We start from the raw sequence: 17,798 nt of genomic DNA, 5'->3' as shown, positions 1-17,798 counted from the left end.
CCTTCTATTTGCCAGGAGGTGATGGGGCCAGTGGCCATGATCTCAATTTCTTTTTAATGTTGATCTTCAGACCATTTTTTGCACTCTCCTCTTTCACCCTCATTAAGAGGTTCTTTAATTCCTCCTCACTTTCTGCCATCAGAGTGGTATTATCAGCATAGCTGAGGTTGATATTTCTTCCAGCAATCTTAATTCTGGCTTGGGCTTTCACGGGATGTATTCTGCGTATATGTTAAATAAGCAGGGAGACAATATACAGCCTTGTCATACTCCTTTCCCAATTTTGAACCAATCAGTTGTTCCCTATCCAGTTCTAACTGTTGCTTCCTGTCCCACATATAGGTTTCTCAGGAGACAGATAAAGTGGTCAGGCACCCCCATTTCTTTAAGTACTTGCCATAGTTTGTTGTAGTCCACACAGTCAAAGGCTTTTGCATAGTCAATGAAGCAGAAGTAGATGTTTTTCTGGAGCTCTCTGGCTTTCTCCATAATCCAGCACATGTTTGCACATTAGTGCCAGGTAAATTTTCCCCGAATGTAAATTTCAACCTACATTTCCCAGGCTCAGGCAATAAATTCTAAACACAGTACAAACTGACAATGATCATGATTCCTGTTCACATCCTTGCTGTGCACATAGCCAATAAAGGTGTCACAAGGAAAAATCTTGGTACAGATCTCAAGTTTCTACTTTGCATGTTTAAGTCTATGGGTTTGCCACTGTGTCAGGAGAAAATAACTGCATCTATTTATGTTCTTACCTCTAATTTCTTCATGCAGAATTTCTCATAAGATATGGAGGCAACTGTTTTTTCTGCTTAATTTTTATAGCCTTGCTTGAACCCTTGAGACAAACTTGAACATGCTACAATTTGAAGGAACAAAAAATTCCTTTGGGGCGTTTTTTTTTTTTTTTTAAGCATCTGAAGTAATTTTCAGTTGGCATTCATTTCAGTATTGCCTTTCTTTTACATTTTAAGGCTTCAAGACTCTCTTTCTGTGTGTGCATTTTCCGCTCCACCATGGTGCACTCCGGTCGTGGCGGGGACGCTTTGCCCTCCCGCCCGGAAAGTGGTGTCACACAGATGACGCCACTTTCTGAAGGGAGGGGAAACGGAGCTTTTTAAAAGGCTCCATTTCTCCGATGCAGTCTCTTTGCCAGTTGTGCCAGCAATCCCTCCCTCCCACCTTTAGATTAAGAGTGAGATTAACTGGTTGCTTCTGGAGCCGGATGGGAATTTTGGGACCACATCCTAATTGACCTAAGGTTATGGGTGCATTTTCACCCATCCCATTCTTAACTATAGGGTGTGGTATTATAAATGTGCATGTAAATATTGTTTAGTTAATGTCGTTACGGGTCACAGCCTCGGGTCGTGCAATGGAAATAGTAGGGGTGAGTTCATGTTGGCATGGGGTGCCAAAAATTAGGACATCTCGCTGGCAGGTTGAGCCTATCAGGTGAGAGGTGTCTTATATGGAAGGACCTCCCTGCCAACAGCCCATTTAGGGTCACAAGGCTCGATGGGAGCAGCTGGTTGGGGGGTACCATTTTTACAGAGCAACAGGAGGCGTGCTGTTCAATGGACAGCACGATTCAGTAATAGGAGGTCGCCCTGCTCTAGAAAGCATCTGGAGATCTAGGATTATCCAGACATAAAAGAAAATCGCACTACGGTAGCCCCCATTGTATTTTGGGGGATACAATTTAAATACTTAATAAAGCCAAAGTTTTAATCCAACATACTGTGTCTTGCCTCGTTATTTCTGGACTGGGGGGGGGAAATGTATGTCTCTATGTGTCTGATATACAGGTGTGTGGATATGCTCGTATATATATTGTGTGCATGAGGATATGACCTCCTAACCTATGATGTGGAAGTACCTGTAGTACCACTAGTCTCTCTTACCCCAGGAACAGGTATATTTCAAACATTTTGCAGTTAATCAGGATGATGTAAAGCAGAGCAAAATGTGGTCAACATTCTAATTTTCTGCCTCACTACATATTTTCCCATTTACTTACTAAATGAAATAATATGTACAGTGGACCCTCGACTTACAGACGGCTCGACTTACAGACTTTTCGAGTTACAGACTTCTCTGGCCGCAAAATTTAGGTTCGACATGCAGCCAGAGAATTGACCTACAGACCAGAAAAAAACCAAAATGGAACAAAAAATGGAACAAAACCAGCTGGTTACGGATTAATCGGTTTTCAATGCATTGTAGGTCAATGGACTTTTCGACCTGCAGCCATCATTCCAATACCGATTAATTTCGTAAGTAGAGGGTCCACTGTACATTAAAACTATGCAAATGTATACCTAATGCAACTCATGAGTTAATATTTGGCTTGGTTAATATTTCTGTGTCTCTAACCCACTGGCGTGCTCTGGTCCATGGGGTCACGAAGAGTCGGACACGACTAAACGACTAAATGAACGAACGAGCCCACTTCAGTTCAGCAATAAGTCAAGTTATGAGAACTGCAATAGAATTATTTACTTGTGTTTTGTTGTCTTTTTTTCAATTTATCACAACTTTATTATACACAAATACCAGTCACAACACCCCTGAAATAAAAATTTTAAAATAAAACCAGCATTTCTCCAATACTATTATGTTTACCAAATATGATGTATAAAATTCAAATAAGTGTCTGCTGTTTACAGAAATAAAATGTAATTCAAGTTTTAATCTCATCTCTGAATTAAATAAACATGATAATAGTATATGTAATACCCTCAGTACCAGACAGACATAATAATGTGTCAAAAATAATACTATAAAATCTTCTTCGTAGCAGTACATTGAATTGTGATAATGTTACTCCGTGCTTAATTTTGCCTCTTTAATCTCACAGTGAACTATTTAGATAAAGATGCCATGACGTTAATTGTATTGTCTTTCAGTGTTGTAAGCGGTCTTGGGTTCTTTTCAAGGAGAAAGATGGTGTAAAAACAAACAAACAAACAAATAAATAAATAATGTTTGAAGGGCAATGAAAGGTCACAGAAACAGCCAAAAGACAGATTTCTTTAAATAGTTAAAAAAACCAAAAACAACCAGATTTGCTTTAAAGACAGAACTGTAGTGACAGTTCTCCAAAAGGGGGCATTTCTCCAGAGAATTAGCATATAATTTTATAAGTCATATTCTAAGTATTTCTGCATTAAAGATGCACAGAACAGTCCTAAGTCCTTTTAGTATAGATTCGCTCAGGATTTTTAAGATCAGTCTCCTGACACAACTCTTCAAAGGGGAAGTGAGGTCTCGTTCTTGGGCCATCTGAACTTTTCACCCTGTCAGTCACAACTTTCAGGATGAGAACTTTTTAAGTCATTCATGGTCAAATAGCCATTTATGCTTACAAAGGGATTATGTGTCTGATGGTTGCCTGTGCCTGATTTGACTTGATTTGACTTGATTGAAATCCACTTTTCTATCCTTCTGGCTATCTGTGGTATCTATGAGGCTCTCCTCCAACACCACATTTCAAATGAGTTGATTTTTTTCCCTGTCTTTTTCCATTAATTTTCTTTAACACAGTGTGGATAATTTTGACCTTGGTTTCCAGTGAGTCTTTGATGATTCTCAATTCTCCCTTTATTTTTATTTATATATATATATTTCAAAAGGCAAGTGAACACTCCACATGTTCATAGATCTTTTGATCTGATATAGCTTTTATTTCTCAGTTTGTCTACTCCAAGGAAAAAGTCTGAAAACTGGAATATAGCTTTCCAGCCTGCACTCTACCGAGTGGGCATGACAACAGTAGTTTACTTAAAAGGTTAAACAGTGCATATGTTTCTCCATTTTATGTGTTGCACTCACTCTGATGTTTGGTTCACCGTATCATTAAGTCCAAAACAGCCCTTCTCAGCCATGACAGTTCCTTTGGGTTTGGATGAAAAGTAGTTAACCAATTTGAAAAAAGAAGTCAGCTTCTGGGATTTTCCCTTGCTTGGTGTCAATTGCTGAATGGTAATGAGCACAAGAGGGTACCCTGTAGCCCATCTTGACTGCTGCCATGGATGTTATCAACATTCAGGCTGCTCTTTGCTATGTAAAGCCTGGCATTGTTTTGCTTGCTCACAATGCAGGCACAACATCAGACCTTTTCATGGCATTTAGAACTGAGGATAAAGATACACAATATATTTTAAGAACTGAATACAAAGTAATTGCCTCTGTCTGAATAGCTGGGTGGAAGTTTCTAACTGCATGTTACCAGGGGTGGAACATTAAGTTACATAATTTTTCTACACATTCCACAAGATACTGGTTCATCTTTGAAGGGATCAGTTTTAATCCACAAAAACTCATGTTGATTGCTTGAGAAGCCCTCAAACATTCCATTAAAACAGTAACAATAAAATTATATGCAGTACTCAATAATCATCCCTTGGATTAACGACAGTGGCACTACATAAAGCTTATTGAGGAACATTTCATTTTTAATAAAAAAGAAAATGTAGTTCAAAGCAATACAAGCTACTACTGCATGACCTCTTTAAGAAGCCAGTGATTAATTAATATGTTGCTTGTTTGGGAATATACAACCTACTAGTTTTCTGGCCATGTTTATGATTATCTTATCTTCAATATAACTGAGAATTAAACTAGCCTCGCATAATTCTACTTGCTTTACTAAAGGCTTTTTTCAAAGACTCTCTCACCTCTTTGTTTCTCAAGCTGTATATGATGGGATTGGCTAGTGGTGTCAGGACCGTGTAAAACACAGAGAATATTTTGTTTAGTTTTCTCAAGGTGTCAGTTTTGGGTAAAACGTACACCATAATTAGGGTCCCATAAAAAATGGTCACTACAGTAAGATGAGAGGAGCAGGTGGAAAATGCTTTTTGCCTGCCTTTGTTGGATGGGATCCTCAAGATGGCAGAGACAATAAATATGTAAGATGTCAGGGTGAATAGAAGTGGAGGGAAAGTATCTATAAAAGCCATAATGAAGATCGTCAGTGAGACCCACCTGATGTCTGTACAGGAAAGATGAATCACAGGGTCCAGGTCACAGAAAAAGTGATCAATTTCATTGGGACCACAAAAGGTCAGTCCTGACAGTAATACTATGATCACAATAACAATGATAATGGGACATAACCAAGAGCTTGCTGCCAGCTGGATGGTAGTTTTGGCATTCATAACTTTTGCATAATGCAGTGGTTTGCATATAGCTAGGTATCGATCATAAGCCATCACAGCCAATAGATAACACTCTCCTGTTGCCAAGGAGCAAAAGCAATACAATTGCATGAGGCAGCTGTTGAACGACACTCTATTGTCTCTACTGAAGACACTGACCAGCATCCTAGGCAAAATAGTTGAGCTGTAGCAGATTTCCAGGCAGGATAAGTTCCCCAAGAAGAAGTACATAGGGCTCTGAAGATTTCTGTCCATTGCAATTAAGCAAACTATAGTAATGTTTCCCACCACAATCAAAATGTACACAAGAAGAAATAAAAGGAAGAGAGGAAGAATTTGCCACTCTTGAAGATTCCCCAATCCCAGAAGAATGAATTCTGTGATAGTTGTTTGGTTTTTCCATTTACTCTTCTCCATCCTGTCATTCTAGAAAGAAACATTACATGGTTAAATTCTGACAAACGAGCTGTAGCAATATAAAGCTGTGAAACATAGATTCAAGTAACAGCTCATAATCCACCTTAATGTTATTTTGCCTTATATAACTTAGGTATATATAGGTATGTTGTTTGAGGGTGGGAAGTTCTAAGGTATTCTATTCACTTGAATGACAGATAAGAAAGAAATCTTTGGATAGTGTGAACTGAGGAGGAGTGACTGGTGAGAGAGATCTATTACAAGGATATAATGCAAGGACATATTACATGGTCTGATAACTGTGTTAATTTAATACATCTCTCAGATGCCCTTGGTTTATTTACATTATTTTTTCTCTACAGAAAGGTATGGAGGATGTATTTACCCAACAACCTAGCACTTTAATCACCATAAAAACTGCTATAATGAATCTTCATACAATGACATATTGCCCATGTCAGCTGGAGGAGGCTTTAATCAGATTCCATTGCTTATCACGACTATGCTCATCTTATGTGATTTATTTTGTTTTGGAAATCTGTGAGGCACCAGAAATAACATGTAGTAACATGCAGAAGAAATGAGAATGGGTCTATGTTTTTTCTGTGTATGTGCACACATATATTTTTAAGTCTGTTTATGTTCATATGAGAGAGAGGTTTACCCCATTTTAGATGTAAACAATGAACCCAAGGGCAGGATTCATGTTCTGCTTTCTCACGGTCCAAAAGATGCGTCTTATGGCTTCCAGGAGAAGCACAGCCATGCAGAAGTCTTATTCACATGATGCCTTCAGCTCAGAGAATCATGTTAGCAGCCAGTCTGTATGATTAGAATGTTAAGGGCTCTTTCTTGCAGAGAGATGGAACACTTGATGTTCCTTTATTAAATGAAAGTCCAAGGTATAAATTGAGGTGCACATTTCAGTGTGATATTAAGTACTTAAACTTCTGTATGTGTGTCTGCATACACACATAGGTACACTCATATAAGCTGGAGGAATATCAAAACAAGAGAACATTTGGGTCTTCCCCAAGTGCTGACCCACTTACCACAAGGTCAAGCTGGTGACTGCAATATTGTTGACATCACTCCACATCTTATTTCTTCTTGAAAAACTCAAAACAGTCACTTCCAGATTCTTGGGACTCCAAACCACCTTTACTGGTTATCTCCATCAATTGTTGTAATGCAAATGATACAGCAAAGCTTCTTTCCTCCACATTGTATTGCACTTCACATGTTAGACTGAAGGGTGTAGTGAATGTAGATGAAGTTGTAGTGAGGATAAGACAAAAAGTAAGAGTGTCATAACATTGTTCCTATTTATGCTTTAAAATTGGGTTTATGTAGGTTTTATTTGGCTATTATGTGATGTCATTTTTCTCTTCCCAAAGAAGAGATGTGTCATCTATGCAAAACCCCAGAAGGCTAATTTAATGTTGCTAGTGCAATTCACCACAGGGAAAAGAATTATTGTCTGAAATAAAGCTTCTATATGTTGGGTCATTGTCATGCCTCAACCACTCATAACAGAAACTTAATGGCATGTGGGAAACTACAGGGATGCAATTTGGTCCAAAGTAAGGCCAACACATTCTGCCATACCTCTATCTAGCACTGAAAACTATAATTTACTCATTGTTCATTTGCAAGTTAGGCTCATGCTGGGAAACAGTTAATATCATGAGACAGTCAGTCACCCATGTCAGTGCTGCTGCTGTTGGTGATAACTCACAGGCTTTGAGGCTATGAAAGAAGCAAAGACACCTCTGTGAATTTAGGTTTTTGATTTGCACCTCTTAATAGCCTTCATTTATTTGTTAGTTTATCTAGAAAGGCCAACTGATAGATCAAGGAGGTGATATTAGGATGACTTACCAATTTCCATTCATAAGCAGTTTCTAATCTTGCTGCTGTGAACAAGAAAGCAGTTTGCATGATGCCCTTGCATGGTATCATTTCGAATGATAGTGATCAGAAGAGGGTACCCAGCACACCATTTTACTGCTGCCATTGGTGTTGTCAACATTCAGGCAACCCTTTGTTATATAAAGCTTGGCATCTTTTTTTCCTGCTGGCAATGTGGGCACAATATTGTGCAGATATACTAGGCCATTTCCTGGCTTTTTGAATTGTAGGTACAGAAGCACAAATTCTTACACTCATAAGCTAGAGTTGTTTTGAAATATTGAATACTGTGATGCTCTTGACCCTCTTAGGGACCGCAGGGCACTTGGTCAGAGAGTTCGTTGGTACTTATCTACCACCTTTACGGTGGATTGAGTCCCTAGACCCCAGCAGTGCATAGCATAAGCCCTTTAAACATGTCTGATCACAAAAGAACACTTTGCACTTACTTAAGAACTTAGTAAGTACAGGCACCTGGGCTTTGTGATTCCTTAGAATTCACAACAGCTCAGTGAGGTAGGACTCTTAAATGATAGCAATTCTGTGGCCCTCTTCACTACTGGAATTAGTCAGACCTTGCTGTTCAAGAGACCAATAAGGATTTTTAAAGATTAATTTTTATTAGAAAAGAGTTTCGAAAATCAGTTTAAATTGCAAAAGCAGTAGCATTTAAGAACATGTTCAAAGATTAATGCAGTTAAACAAAATAAATATTTCTCAGCTAAAATAATAAACTTCTAAAAGCTAACCTAGGGTAGGCTATAGAGGGCTACCCCCCTCTTTCTTTCTTCTTCACTCACATCCTCCCTCTCTCTCAAGCCACATGCTCATGCCATCATCAGAACAGAAATCTATCATCAGAAGTAACTGGAACACAAGTGAACAATAATGAACATGGAGCACATAACCCATCTTCCATATTCTGCTTTCCTAGCTCCTCCCTTCTTCATGGTCCATCTGGCTGTTAACCAATTAACTTTTTAGAGATTGTACCACCTGTCTCCACCCATTATTCCCGTGAGAGAGTCCATGTGTTGTTATATCTTCTCCAATTAGCTTGGAATGTTGAGTCTTCCAGGCCCCTTGGTTTGGCCTTCAAGATATCTTGTTCCAGTCTGTAACTGTCTGCAGAAAAAACATTCTCATGGTGCTAAGAAAACACATTCAAAAGTCCTTCAAATCATCTCTACACAGAACCATTCTGACTCCATTTTATATTTCTCTGACTACATATCCCATCATCATGACACACTTCTAACCACATATCCCATGATTATGACAAATACTACACCGTGTGTGATGTCACAGACACTGTTCCTGCTGCTAAGGAAGTATTTCCCACCACAATCACTTCTGCTGCCAGCATCTAGTGGGGCCGTCATAAAAATGTAGCAAAAAAGAATGGGTTGTGTACTCAGTGACTAACTGCATACTGGAATATGGTAGAACTTATCCAAACTCAGGAAGCTGGATAGAAAAATGTGTTAGGTATCTTGCTGCAGAGGTTGGGAGGTTTTTTCTTTCTTTTTTGAGCGACAAGACCCAGCCTGAGTAGCCTTCAGAAAGCTGAAGAATTCCTAAACATAAATCCACAATCCATCTGAATGATTGAATCAGGCATTGATCATTGGTGGTCAATGATCAGGAAGAAAGGTTCCTAATTCTGGTAGTCCACAATCAAGGTATCAAAATATTGCATTGTTCCAAAATTTTCTGCTTTAGCAATTCTACTATTTGTTTGTATGGTAATATTTTCCCAATGTCCAACTACATAGTATGCAAGTAGCTGTGGGTAAGAGTAAACAAAGGCAATGAGACATAGTGAATAAGAGTAAACAAAGGCAGTGAGTTATCCAATGGGAATTACTAATCAGTATGGGATTATGTTGGTCCATGGCCTCTGCGGATCAGCCCCTGGTAGTGCTTTTATATACTTCTAACTTTTAATCACTATTATACTCTACATAATTAATTTTTACTCAGGCAATTAAAATCTGAGAATGAAGTTGTATCAGTTTTCTCGATGGAGACAGACATTAGAAATAGAGAGCTCTAGATAATGAAACACAGGAAATTTGCATCAGAGCTGACTATAGAACAACTTTCCATTACTGCTTCAGGTAAGCTCTTAAACTTTCTCTCAGCTGCAAGTTTGGAAAATGGAGTTTCTGAAGCCAATTGGTGCAGGAAAACAAATATCATTTTCAACATGAACTACAAAGATAAAAACATGCAATTTATCGTATCTTTTAAAATTGTTATGTAAATGATAAAGAAAAAATGATATATTGCAGCTAATAATCATTTTCTTCATTACATTGAGCTAAGATCTAATATATTTGTGGCTCCTGAGTCTTAACGCATGAGCAAAGGTATATGTCCGGACTTTCTTTCAAAGCAGATCAAAGACAAGTGGCATTTATAATCATTTTAGAACAGTAGGGACGTGGTGGCGCTGCAGGCTAAACCGCAGAAACCTGTGCTGCAGGGTCAGAAGACCAAGCAGTCGTAAGATCAAATCCACGTGACAGAATGAGCTCCCATCGCTTGTCCCAGCTCCCGCCAACCTAGCGGTTCGAAAGCATGCAAATGCAAGTAGATAAATAGGGACCACCTCGGTGGGAAGGTAACAGCGTTCCGTGTCTAAGTCGCACTGGCCATGTGACCACGGAAGATTGTCTTCGGACAAAACGCTGGCTCTATGGCTTGGAAACGGGGATGAGCACCGCCCCCTAGAGTCGAACACGACTGGACAAAAATTGTCAAGGGGGACCTTTACCTTTACCTAGAACAGTAGAGCTGGAACGAACTCTGTGGCAAAATGACCTGCATCAAATCTGTTTCCATACCAGAGAGATATGCAAATATGTTATTATTGGACCAATATAACATTGAAAAGAGACGGGAAATCAATGAAAAAAGCAAGAAAGTGTCCAGAAAAGAGGCATCAGCAAAAGAATCTACAGTGAATGACTGTTTCGTCTTGGGGATCTCAGCAGGTTGCTTCCAACATCTTACAACTAATAAACCGAACTCTTAAGAGTATTGTGGAGTTAGAGTACATAACTGTAAAGGAGGGGTCAGCCATGTCATGTTGAACAATACAGATTTTTTTTAAGAACTAAGGTTTGAAATTATCACTGCAGCTGAGAACACTTTTTAAAAATATTTTTGTATTTAAAAAACATTGAGGAAAGCCATCCCTTCTCACTGCAGATGTAGCCAGTTCTATGCCTGGAGAGCAAATCAAGTTGCAGGCAGTTAAAATGTGTCTTTCCAAGAACAAAGTTGGTTAACTGGGAGCTAAGCGGTGTTCTGTCTACATTCACATACTGAATACATGGGAGCCCAACCTCTGTGAATTTAGGTTTTTGATTTGCACCTCTTAATATCCTTCATTTATTTGTTAGTTTGTCTAGAAAGGCCAACTGCTAGATCAAGGAGGTGATATCAGGATGACTTACCAATTTCCATTCAAAAGCAGTTTCTAACCTTGCTGTTGTGAACAAGAAAGCCGTTCTTTATTTTCGACAATGAATATAGATAGTCATAGCAAAGCCTTTTCCAAACTTTTTTTGTGTGCAATATCAAAGACAATTTCTATTACAGTGGTGCCTCACTAGACGATGATAATCCGTTCCACTGAAATCACTGTTTAGCGAAATCATTGTCTAGAGAAAAGCATTTCCCCATTGGAATGCATTGAAACCTGTTTAACGCGTTCCAATGGGGAAGAATCGTCGTCCAGCAAAGATCGGCCATAGGAAAGCCGCTGTGCGAACCACCAATCAGCTGTTTAAATCACTGTCTTGCGAAGCTTAGGTCCTGAAAACATCTGTTTGCAAGCATGGAGGGAGCTGTCAAAATCATCATCTAGCAAAAATCAGTTTGCGAAGCAGGGACCAAACATTGTCCAGCAAAATTCCCCTATAGGAATCACTGTTTTGCGAATTGCTATAGCGATAGCAAAAAGCCAATGTCTAGCAAAAAAATGTCATGCGGGGTAACTGTCTAGTGAGGCACCACTGTACTTCATTCCAAAAACTGGCTACTTTACAACATTGCATGCACATTTGTCATGTTGTTCCTCCCCCCCCCCTTTAGTCGCTCCAGCACTTCCTTGAAAGTCCCCATACATATTTGGCTCACTTCACAGGATATAGGTATCACTTAAGCACCACTTCAGGTAGGTTTTCTTTGAAGGACACTGCTCTAGTCATCCAAGCTGAGGAGAACCACTCTTAGTTGCAATCTGGGGTTGTAACCTCCATATGCAAATGAGTTTCCCAGGCCAATCTGATACCAATGGAGGAATTGTACATTGCCTTGATAATGTAAGACAGAATTTTGGATGGCTGATGACCATCCCTTGGCTGGCATGGAGGGATGTAATACATTTTTGCATGAAGTAGTGTTAGCAGGGTAGTCTGCAGAGCTGATTGCAGCAGCCTTGGATCGGTGATCAGAGGATCAATGACCAGAGGATCCACTTGGATAGGTCTGAGTTTTTTCGGAACAATGGTGTACATCTGTCTGAACGAGGTTTGGATGTCTCCCTTGAAGACATCAAGGGGGGCCTGCTGTTGGATCATGGAGAGCTCAATGGCGGGCATGGAACTTAGCTTGGCTAGTCCCGATGCATGGTGGGTAATGCGTATATAATAGGTTTGGTTGTTGAGTCCCATTGCAAAATCAGGTAAGCTATAGCCCATCTGACCTTCCCGTGCTGCGGATCGTGCAATTACAGTGCTTGGGGGGAAAGATGTGCTGCAGCCACACCTGGACCAACAGTCAACAAAGAGAAGGTGGCTTGAGGCCCAGGGATGGTCAAATTGAGGCCAGCCTGGTTCTTGCTGACTTTAAGACCACAAGAACTTCGGGCCAGGGACTCACCCATTTGTTGCTTAAGGGGTCCTTTGAGATCTCTGTGCTTAAACCTGATTCCGCACTGCGGCTGGACCCCTCTTTGCCAAAGGATGGCAATATGGATTATGTTTAATAAAGTGTGGCCCATGATTAACTCATAATTCTTTTCTTGGTATTCATTCCAGGGTTGGGAAGGCAATGAATTGATGAAAACAACCAATGATTTATTTACTGCTCATACTTCCACTGTTCAGTGGTGCCTCGCTTAACGGGTGCCTCTTTTAATGACGAATCCGCATAGCGACAAATTTTTTGCAATCGCAAAAGCGATCACATTGCGATGTTTTAAATGGTAAAAAATCACTTCACGATGATCGGTACGCTGTTTCGCATACCGATCATCACATAGCGATGATTTCCCAACAGCTGATTGGCGGTTCCAAAATGGCCACTGGGTAAAAAAAATGGTCGCCCGCTGTGTTTTTGCCCAGATTTCTCGCTTACCTGGCAGCGAAAATGGCCGCCGTATGGAGGATTAAATGTGAGTTTTTTGCCCACAGGTTTTAATGCATTCCTATGGGCTTTTTTATTTCACATAGCAATGAAATCGCTTTGCAGCGATTTTTGCTGCATGGATTATTGTCGCTATGCGGGGCACCACTGTACTTCTTTAAAATGATAACAGAATTCTTCTACCCAAAATTCTTCAGAAAGAGAAGACTTGCTCCTATTGTATCATTGATGCATTTGTTCATTGCTCCTAGATTAATTTGCAGATCCCCCCTTCTTCTCCACTAAATTAACAATTTTAAATAGATACCTTTCCATATGTTGTTTTCATTTTATTTGTATGAGCATATGGACCAAACTAAGGGTGCTATCAGATGGAGATATAGCTCTCATTTTGGACTGCTGGTGGCAAAGTCTGGTGCAAGTTATTCTCCAGTAGTCACACAACATGTAGGAGATGGTGAACCAGTGCAACCCTAATCTGTGTCCAGGCTGAACCTCTTTGGTCCTGCCACAGAAATACTCTCTCTTATTTTGGAGATAGGCTGTAGTGAATCCTGTATGGACAAAAGGGTCATTTTAAAGCAAATTGCTCCCAGGAAAGAAATGCTTTTTAGCACAATCAGCTTTATTGTGATATGATTGTGCCTTAACTGAAAGATGGAAATGGGGGGGGAGGAGTCTAGTGAAATGAAAAGGAACATAGGGCTGATTTTCAGAAAGTGACAAAAGAAAGGGAACACTATATTCTGTTCAAAATTTCTATCACTCTGTCATGTTTTTTCTCAGACAATTCCATCCCCCTCCATTCCACCCCACCCTTCACATTCTGTTTCCACCTTGAAAAGCCAGTACAGTGGTGCCCCGCATAATGAGTGATTTGTTTAACGACGAATCTGCACAGCAATGTGTTTTTTGCGATCGCATAACGATGTTTTATGATTGGTAAGCGTTTCGCTTACCGATTTTCGCATTGCAATGTTTTTTTAAACATCGGATCGGCGGTTCCAAAATAGCCACTGGGTTAAAAAATGGCCGCCCACTGTGTTTTTGCACCCTTTCCTCGCTTACCAGGCAGCGAAAATGGCAGCTGCATGGAGGATCTTCGCATAACGGTGAGTTTTTTTGCCCATAGGAACGCATTAAATGTGTTTTAATGCGTTCCTATGGGCTTTTCTGCCCGGCATAGCGACGAACCCATATAGTGACGATTTTTTGGAATGGATTATCGTTGCTATGCGGGGCACCACTGTATTCCATAGCTACCGAGCACACATTGTCTGCATTAGAGATGGGGTTATTTGTATTTGTATATGAATATGAATCCCCCCATACTGGTGGACATAACGAGGTTCCAGATGCCTGGGGCCAGACCATCTACTTACCTTCCGCTGTTGCTGCGGGTTCCATGCTCCCTTCCTATCACTCTGGAGCTCGCAGTTTGCAAGCCACTCTTTGACCTTGCAGCGAGGCTTGTCCTCCCACCTCCTGCCAGGAGTATCTCACAGACCACAAGCTCCGGAGAGATAGGAAGGGAGTGCGAAGCCCACAGCAACAATGTCCAGCTATGCAGGGTATTCATGTTCATATACAAATATGAATACCTCCATCTCTAGTCTGCATTTAATCCTCACCTGCTCTCAGTTCACCAATTCCATTAGGTCCTTTCAGTCCTTACTCCCACCCATAAAAATCCTTGCTGATATCTTGCAGGTACTTTCATGTTGTTCCTGGGCAATACCCTTTTAGCTCCATAAGGATCCCCAACTTAATAATGAGGTCACAATTAGCATATGGACTGGAAGAAACCCTCTCAGCTCTTATTTGTCTAAATGGTTTTGACCAAATTGTTATGACTTTCAGGTGTAGCATCCAGACTTCTGGTATTTCAGTCAAAAATGATTGACCTGCCATCCCTTCAGCTGCTTATATCTGGATGTGGGAAAATCATACACAATTCAATCAACCACTCTGGAACTGCTATAGTAAGTAAACTGAGATGTGGGCTCATCCAAATAAATTAAATGGCAGATTTGGTGATGGCATTCCACTGTGCAATTTAAGATATTTTTTTCACCTATTTTGTTTTCCAGGTGTTTTTGGCTACTTTGTTGCTCCTTATCAATAAAATGATAAAAGAGCATTACAAAATATCAATGAGGACAAAAACAAATTCTGCTTGACTCTTTCGAAGAATCAACGATCAATAATGGAGAATGTCGGATCCATCTGAAGGAGTCAAAGTAATTATAAGGAATGGGTTGGGCTCCCAAGAGGAATCTGGAATTCATAATATTTTGAGTCTATGTATCACTTTGTTTTATTTTCAATAGGCTCCAACTATGAGCAAGAACAATCAGACAATGGCCAATGAATTCATCCTTTTGTCCTTTTCCAACCTTAGCCAGCTCCAAATTCTTCTCTTTATTGGATTTCTTCTTTCCTATCTGACCGCTTTGCTGGGAAATTTCCTCATAATTTTCTTAACGAACATGGACAGCACCCTGCACAGTCCTATGTACTTTTTCCTCCAAACCCTATCCTTGGCAGAAGTTGGATTTATGTCAACTATCATCCCTAAGCTGCTTGTGAACCTTCTGTCCAAGAAAAAGACCATCTCCTTATTGGGATGCAGGGCACAGATACATTTTGTTTTTTTCTTTGGAAGCCTGGAATGTTTTATATTAATAGTCATGGCATATGATCGCTTTGTTGCCATATGCAACCCTCTCCACTATAAAGTCATAATGAACAAGAAGTTCTGCATGCTGCTGGTGGCAGCTGTATGGGCCGCAGGATTCCCTATTGCAACCATAGAGAGCACGTGGCTGCTCAGTTTTCCATTTTGTAAATCCAATGTAATTTCTCATTTCTTCTGCGATGTTCCACCAGTTCTCCAGTTGGCCTGTGCAGACACGTCCAGATTCGAGGTGTTTTCCCACATAAAAGATTTCATACTTTTCCTTTGCCCCTTCACACTTATCGTGATCTCCTATGTTCATATTATCAGCACCATCCTGAGAATGCCAACAGTCGAGGTGAGATGGAAAACTTTCTCCACCTGCTTTTCACATATTATTGTTGTCACTCTGTTTTACGGGTCAGCTGGTTTGTCTCACTTTCAGCCTAGAGCCTATCATTCAGGGAACAGACATTTGCTTTCCCTCTCTTATGTGGTCTTCACACCGATGTTAAACCCTTTCATTTATAGCCTACGGAACAAGGAAATGAGAGAAGCCTTAAGCAAGCTGAGCAGAAAAAAAATATGCTGCCACTCCTATGCCGTCTAAAATGGTGTGTGAATATCAGGAGAGCCATGCTGGGTCAGTTCAAGGGCATATCTATTTCAACATTCCTTTTCAAAAGTAAATATCAGCTTGCAAACTTTTTTAAGCAGTGGTATTTTTAAATAAAGAAGGGACGTGGCGGCTCTGTGGGCTAAACCGCAGAAGCCTGTGCTGCAGGGTCAGAAGACCAAGCAGTCGTAAGATCGAATCCATGTGACGGAGTGAGCTCCCGTTGCTTTGTCCCAGCTCCCGCCAACCTAGCGGTTCGAAAGCATGCAAATGCCAGTAGATAAATAGGGACCACCTCGGTGGGAAGGTAACAGCGTTCCCTGTCTAAGTTGCACTGGCCATGTGACCACGGAAGATTGTATTCAGACAAAACGCTGGCTCTATGGCTTGGAAACGGGGATCAGCACCGCCCCCTAGAGTCGAACACAACTGGACAAAAATTGTCAAGGGGAACCTTTACCTTTACCTTATTTTTAAATAAAGCACAGTAGCAACAATAGAGTAGACTGAAAGTCAGCATTACATAAGGTTGTTATATCTAGGGTGACCTTCAGAAATGCTTCTATCAATACTTACTAGGATGAGTGAAATGTCACTGGGAACATGTAAATATGAAAACTGGAGATGGGTACAAACCTCAGTTCAGAGGTTCATGCTGGTTTGCTGGCACAGCATCGCAGGTGCTGTGAGTTCCTTTCCCCCACCCACCTGGTTGACTCCCCCACTCATCAGCTGATGCATGTTGCTTTTCTCCTGCCCTTCAGGTGATTGTTGAGACTCAGCAAAAGCATGGACTTCCCTTCTTTGCCTCCCCCAGCAGCTGCCAACTCAAAGAGAGCAGTGCAGAAATCCCTGACCCTTTTCACGGTTTTCCAAACAGAGAATAGTCAGAAGTGCTTTACCATTCACTTATGCTGGAGCCATCCTGGGGATGTGCTGCTTGCCCAAGGCCACATAGGCTGGCTCTATTCACAGGACCTTAGCGGGGAATTGAACTCCCAACCTCTGGCTCCACAGTCAAATATCTAAATCACCAAGCTATCCAGCCAGCTACAATTGTGTCCTTTCAGGTAAAACATGCCCTCTTTTTTGGTGTTCCCTGTCTTCAATGTCCTCTTCTCTGGTGACACATGTTCTCCATTTTTGGCAATGGATCAGTGGCCACCTAGGCTTCAGATCTGCAGTAATTCAGCTCCACTCATTCTTTGCTTCTTTTAGGATTTTTCTGCTGTCTGATCTCAGCCAGCAAACAGTTTTACCAGCAAATGTAGTTGTACTGCCAGATCCAAAATCAGCCATTACAAGGACGGTTGGGCCAGGACAAGATGCTTCTTCTTAGTCTGAACTCCCTTTAGTGGGTGTATCTTTGAATTTAGATTGCACTGCTTCTCTGCTGACCTAGGTGATGAAGGAAATGATTTCCCCAGAGCACTGATTAGCAGAAGAATAGGTACGCTTCATGACCTCTCCTGATCAGGTCTCTGGAACCCCCCACAAAGGCACTGAATATATCTGTATAATGTATGCCATTTGGTGGGGCATGAAAACCTCCCAATCTCTTTATTACTGTGGTTCTTTGAATACTGCTTGTGTTTTCTCCTTATCATTTAGCAACAGACCTTTAAATAAA

At 40.7% G+C, this 17,798-nt stretch overlaps 2 protein-coding genes across 2 annotated transcripts; one reads left to right on the top strand and one right to left on the bottom strand.

Annotated features, from left to right (window-relative positions):
* Positions 1-2,401: 2,401 nt before the first annotated feature.
* LOC110091066 (olfactory receptor 8U9-like) lies at positions 2,402-5,585 on the bottom strand. The gene has a single exon (XM_020815041.3). The coding sequence runs from the start codon at positions 5,583-5,585 to the stop codon at positions 4,629-4,631; it is 957 nt and encodes a 318-aa protein (XP_020670700.3). The 3' UTR covers positions 2,402-4,628.
* Positions 5,586-14,609: 9,024 nt separating this feature from the next.
* LOC110091067 (olfactory receptor 10A2-like) lies at positions 14,610-17,512 on the top strand. Its single transcript, XM_078377149.1, has one exon. It carries the CDS (start codon positions 15,215-15,217, stop codon positions 16,160-16,162), a length of 948 nt encoding a protein of 315 aa, XP_078233275.1. The 5' UTR covers positions 14,610-15,214; the 3' UTR covers positions 16,163-17,512.
* The last annotated feature ends 286 nt before the right edge of the window (positions 17,513-17,798 follow it).

This window comes from Pogona vitticeps, chromosome 6, assembly GCF_051106095.1.
Source record: "Pogona vitticeps strain Pit_001003342236 chromosome 6, PviZW2.1, whole genome shotgun sequence".
In the NCBI taxonomy this organism is placed as follows: Eukaryota; Metazoa; Chordata; class Lepidosauria; order Squamata; family Agamidae; genus Pogona; species Pogona vitticeps.
The sequence above is the reverse complement of the archived record's forward strand: the minus strand, read 5'-3'. Positions and strand labels throughout refer to the sequence as shown.

Excerpts from the sequence above, each read along its gene's own strand:
- LOC110091066 (XM_020815041.3), bottom strand. The coding sequence starts at position 5,585 with ATGGAGAAGAGTAAATGGAAAAACCAAACAACTATCACAGAATTCATT.
- LOC110091067 (XM_078377149.1), top strand. The coding sequence starts at position 15,215 with ATGAGCAAGAACAATCAGACAATGGCCAATGAATTCATCCTTTTGTCC.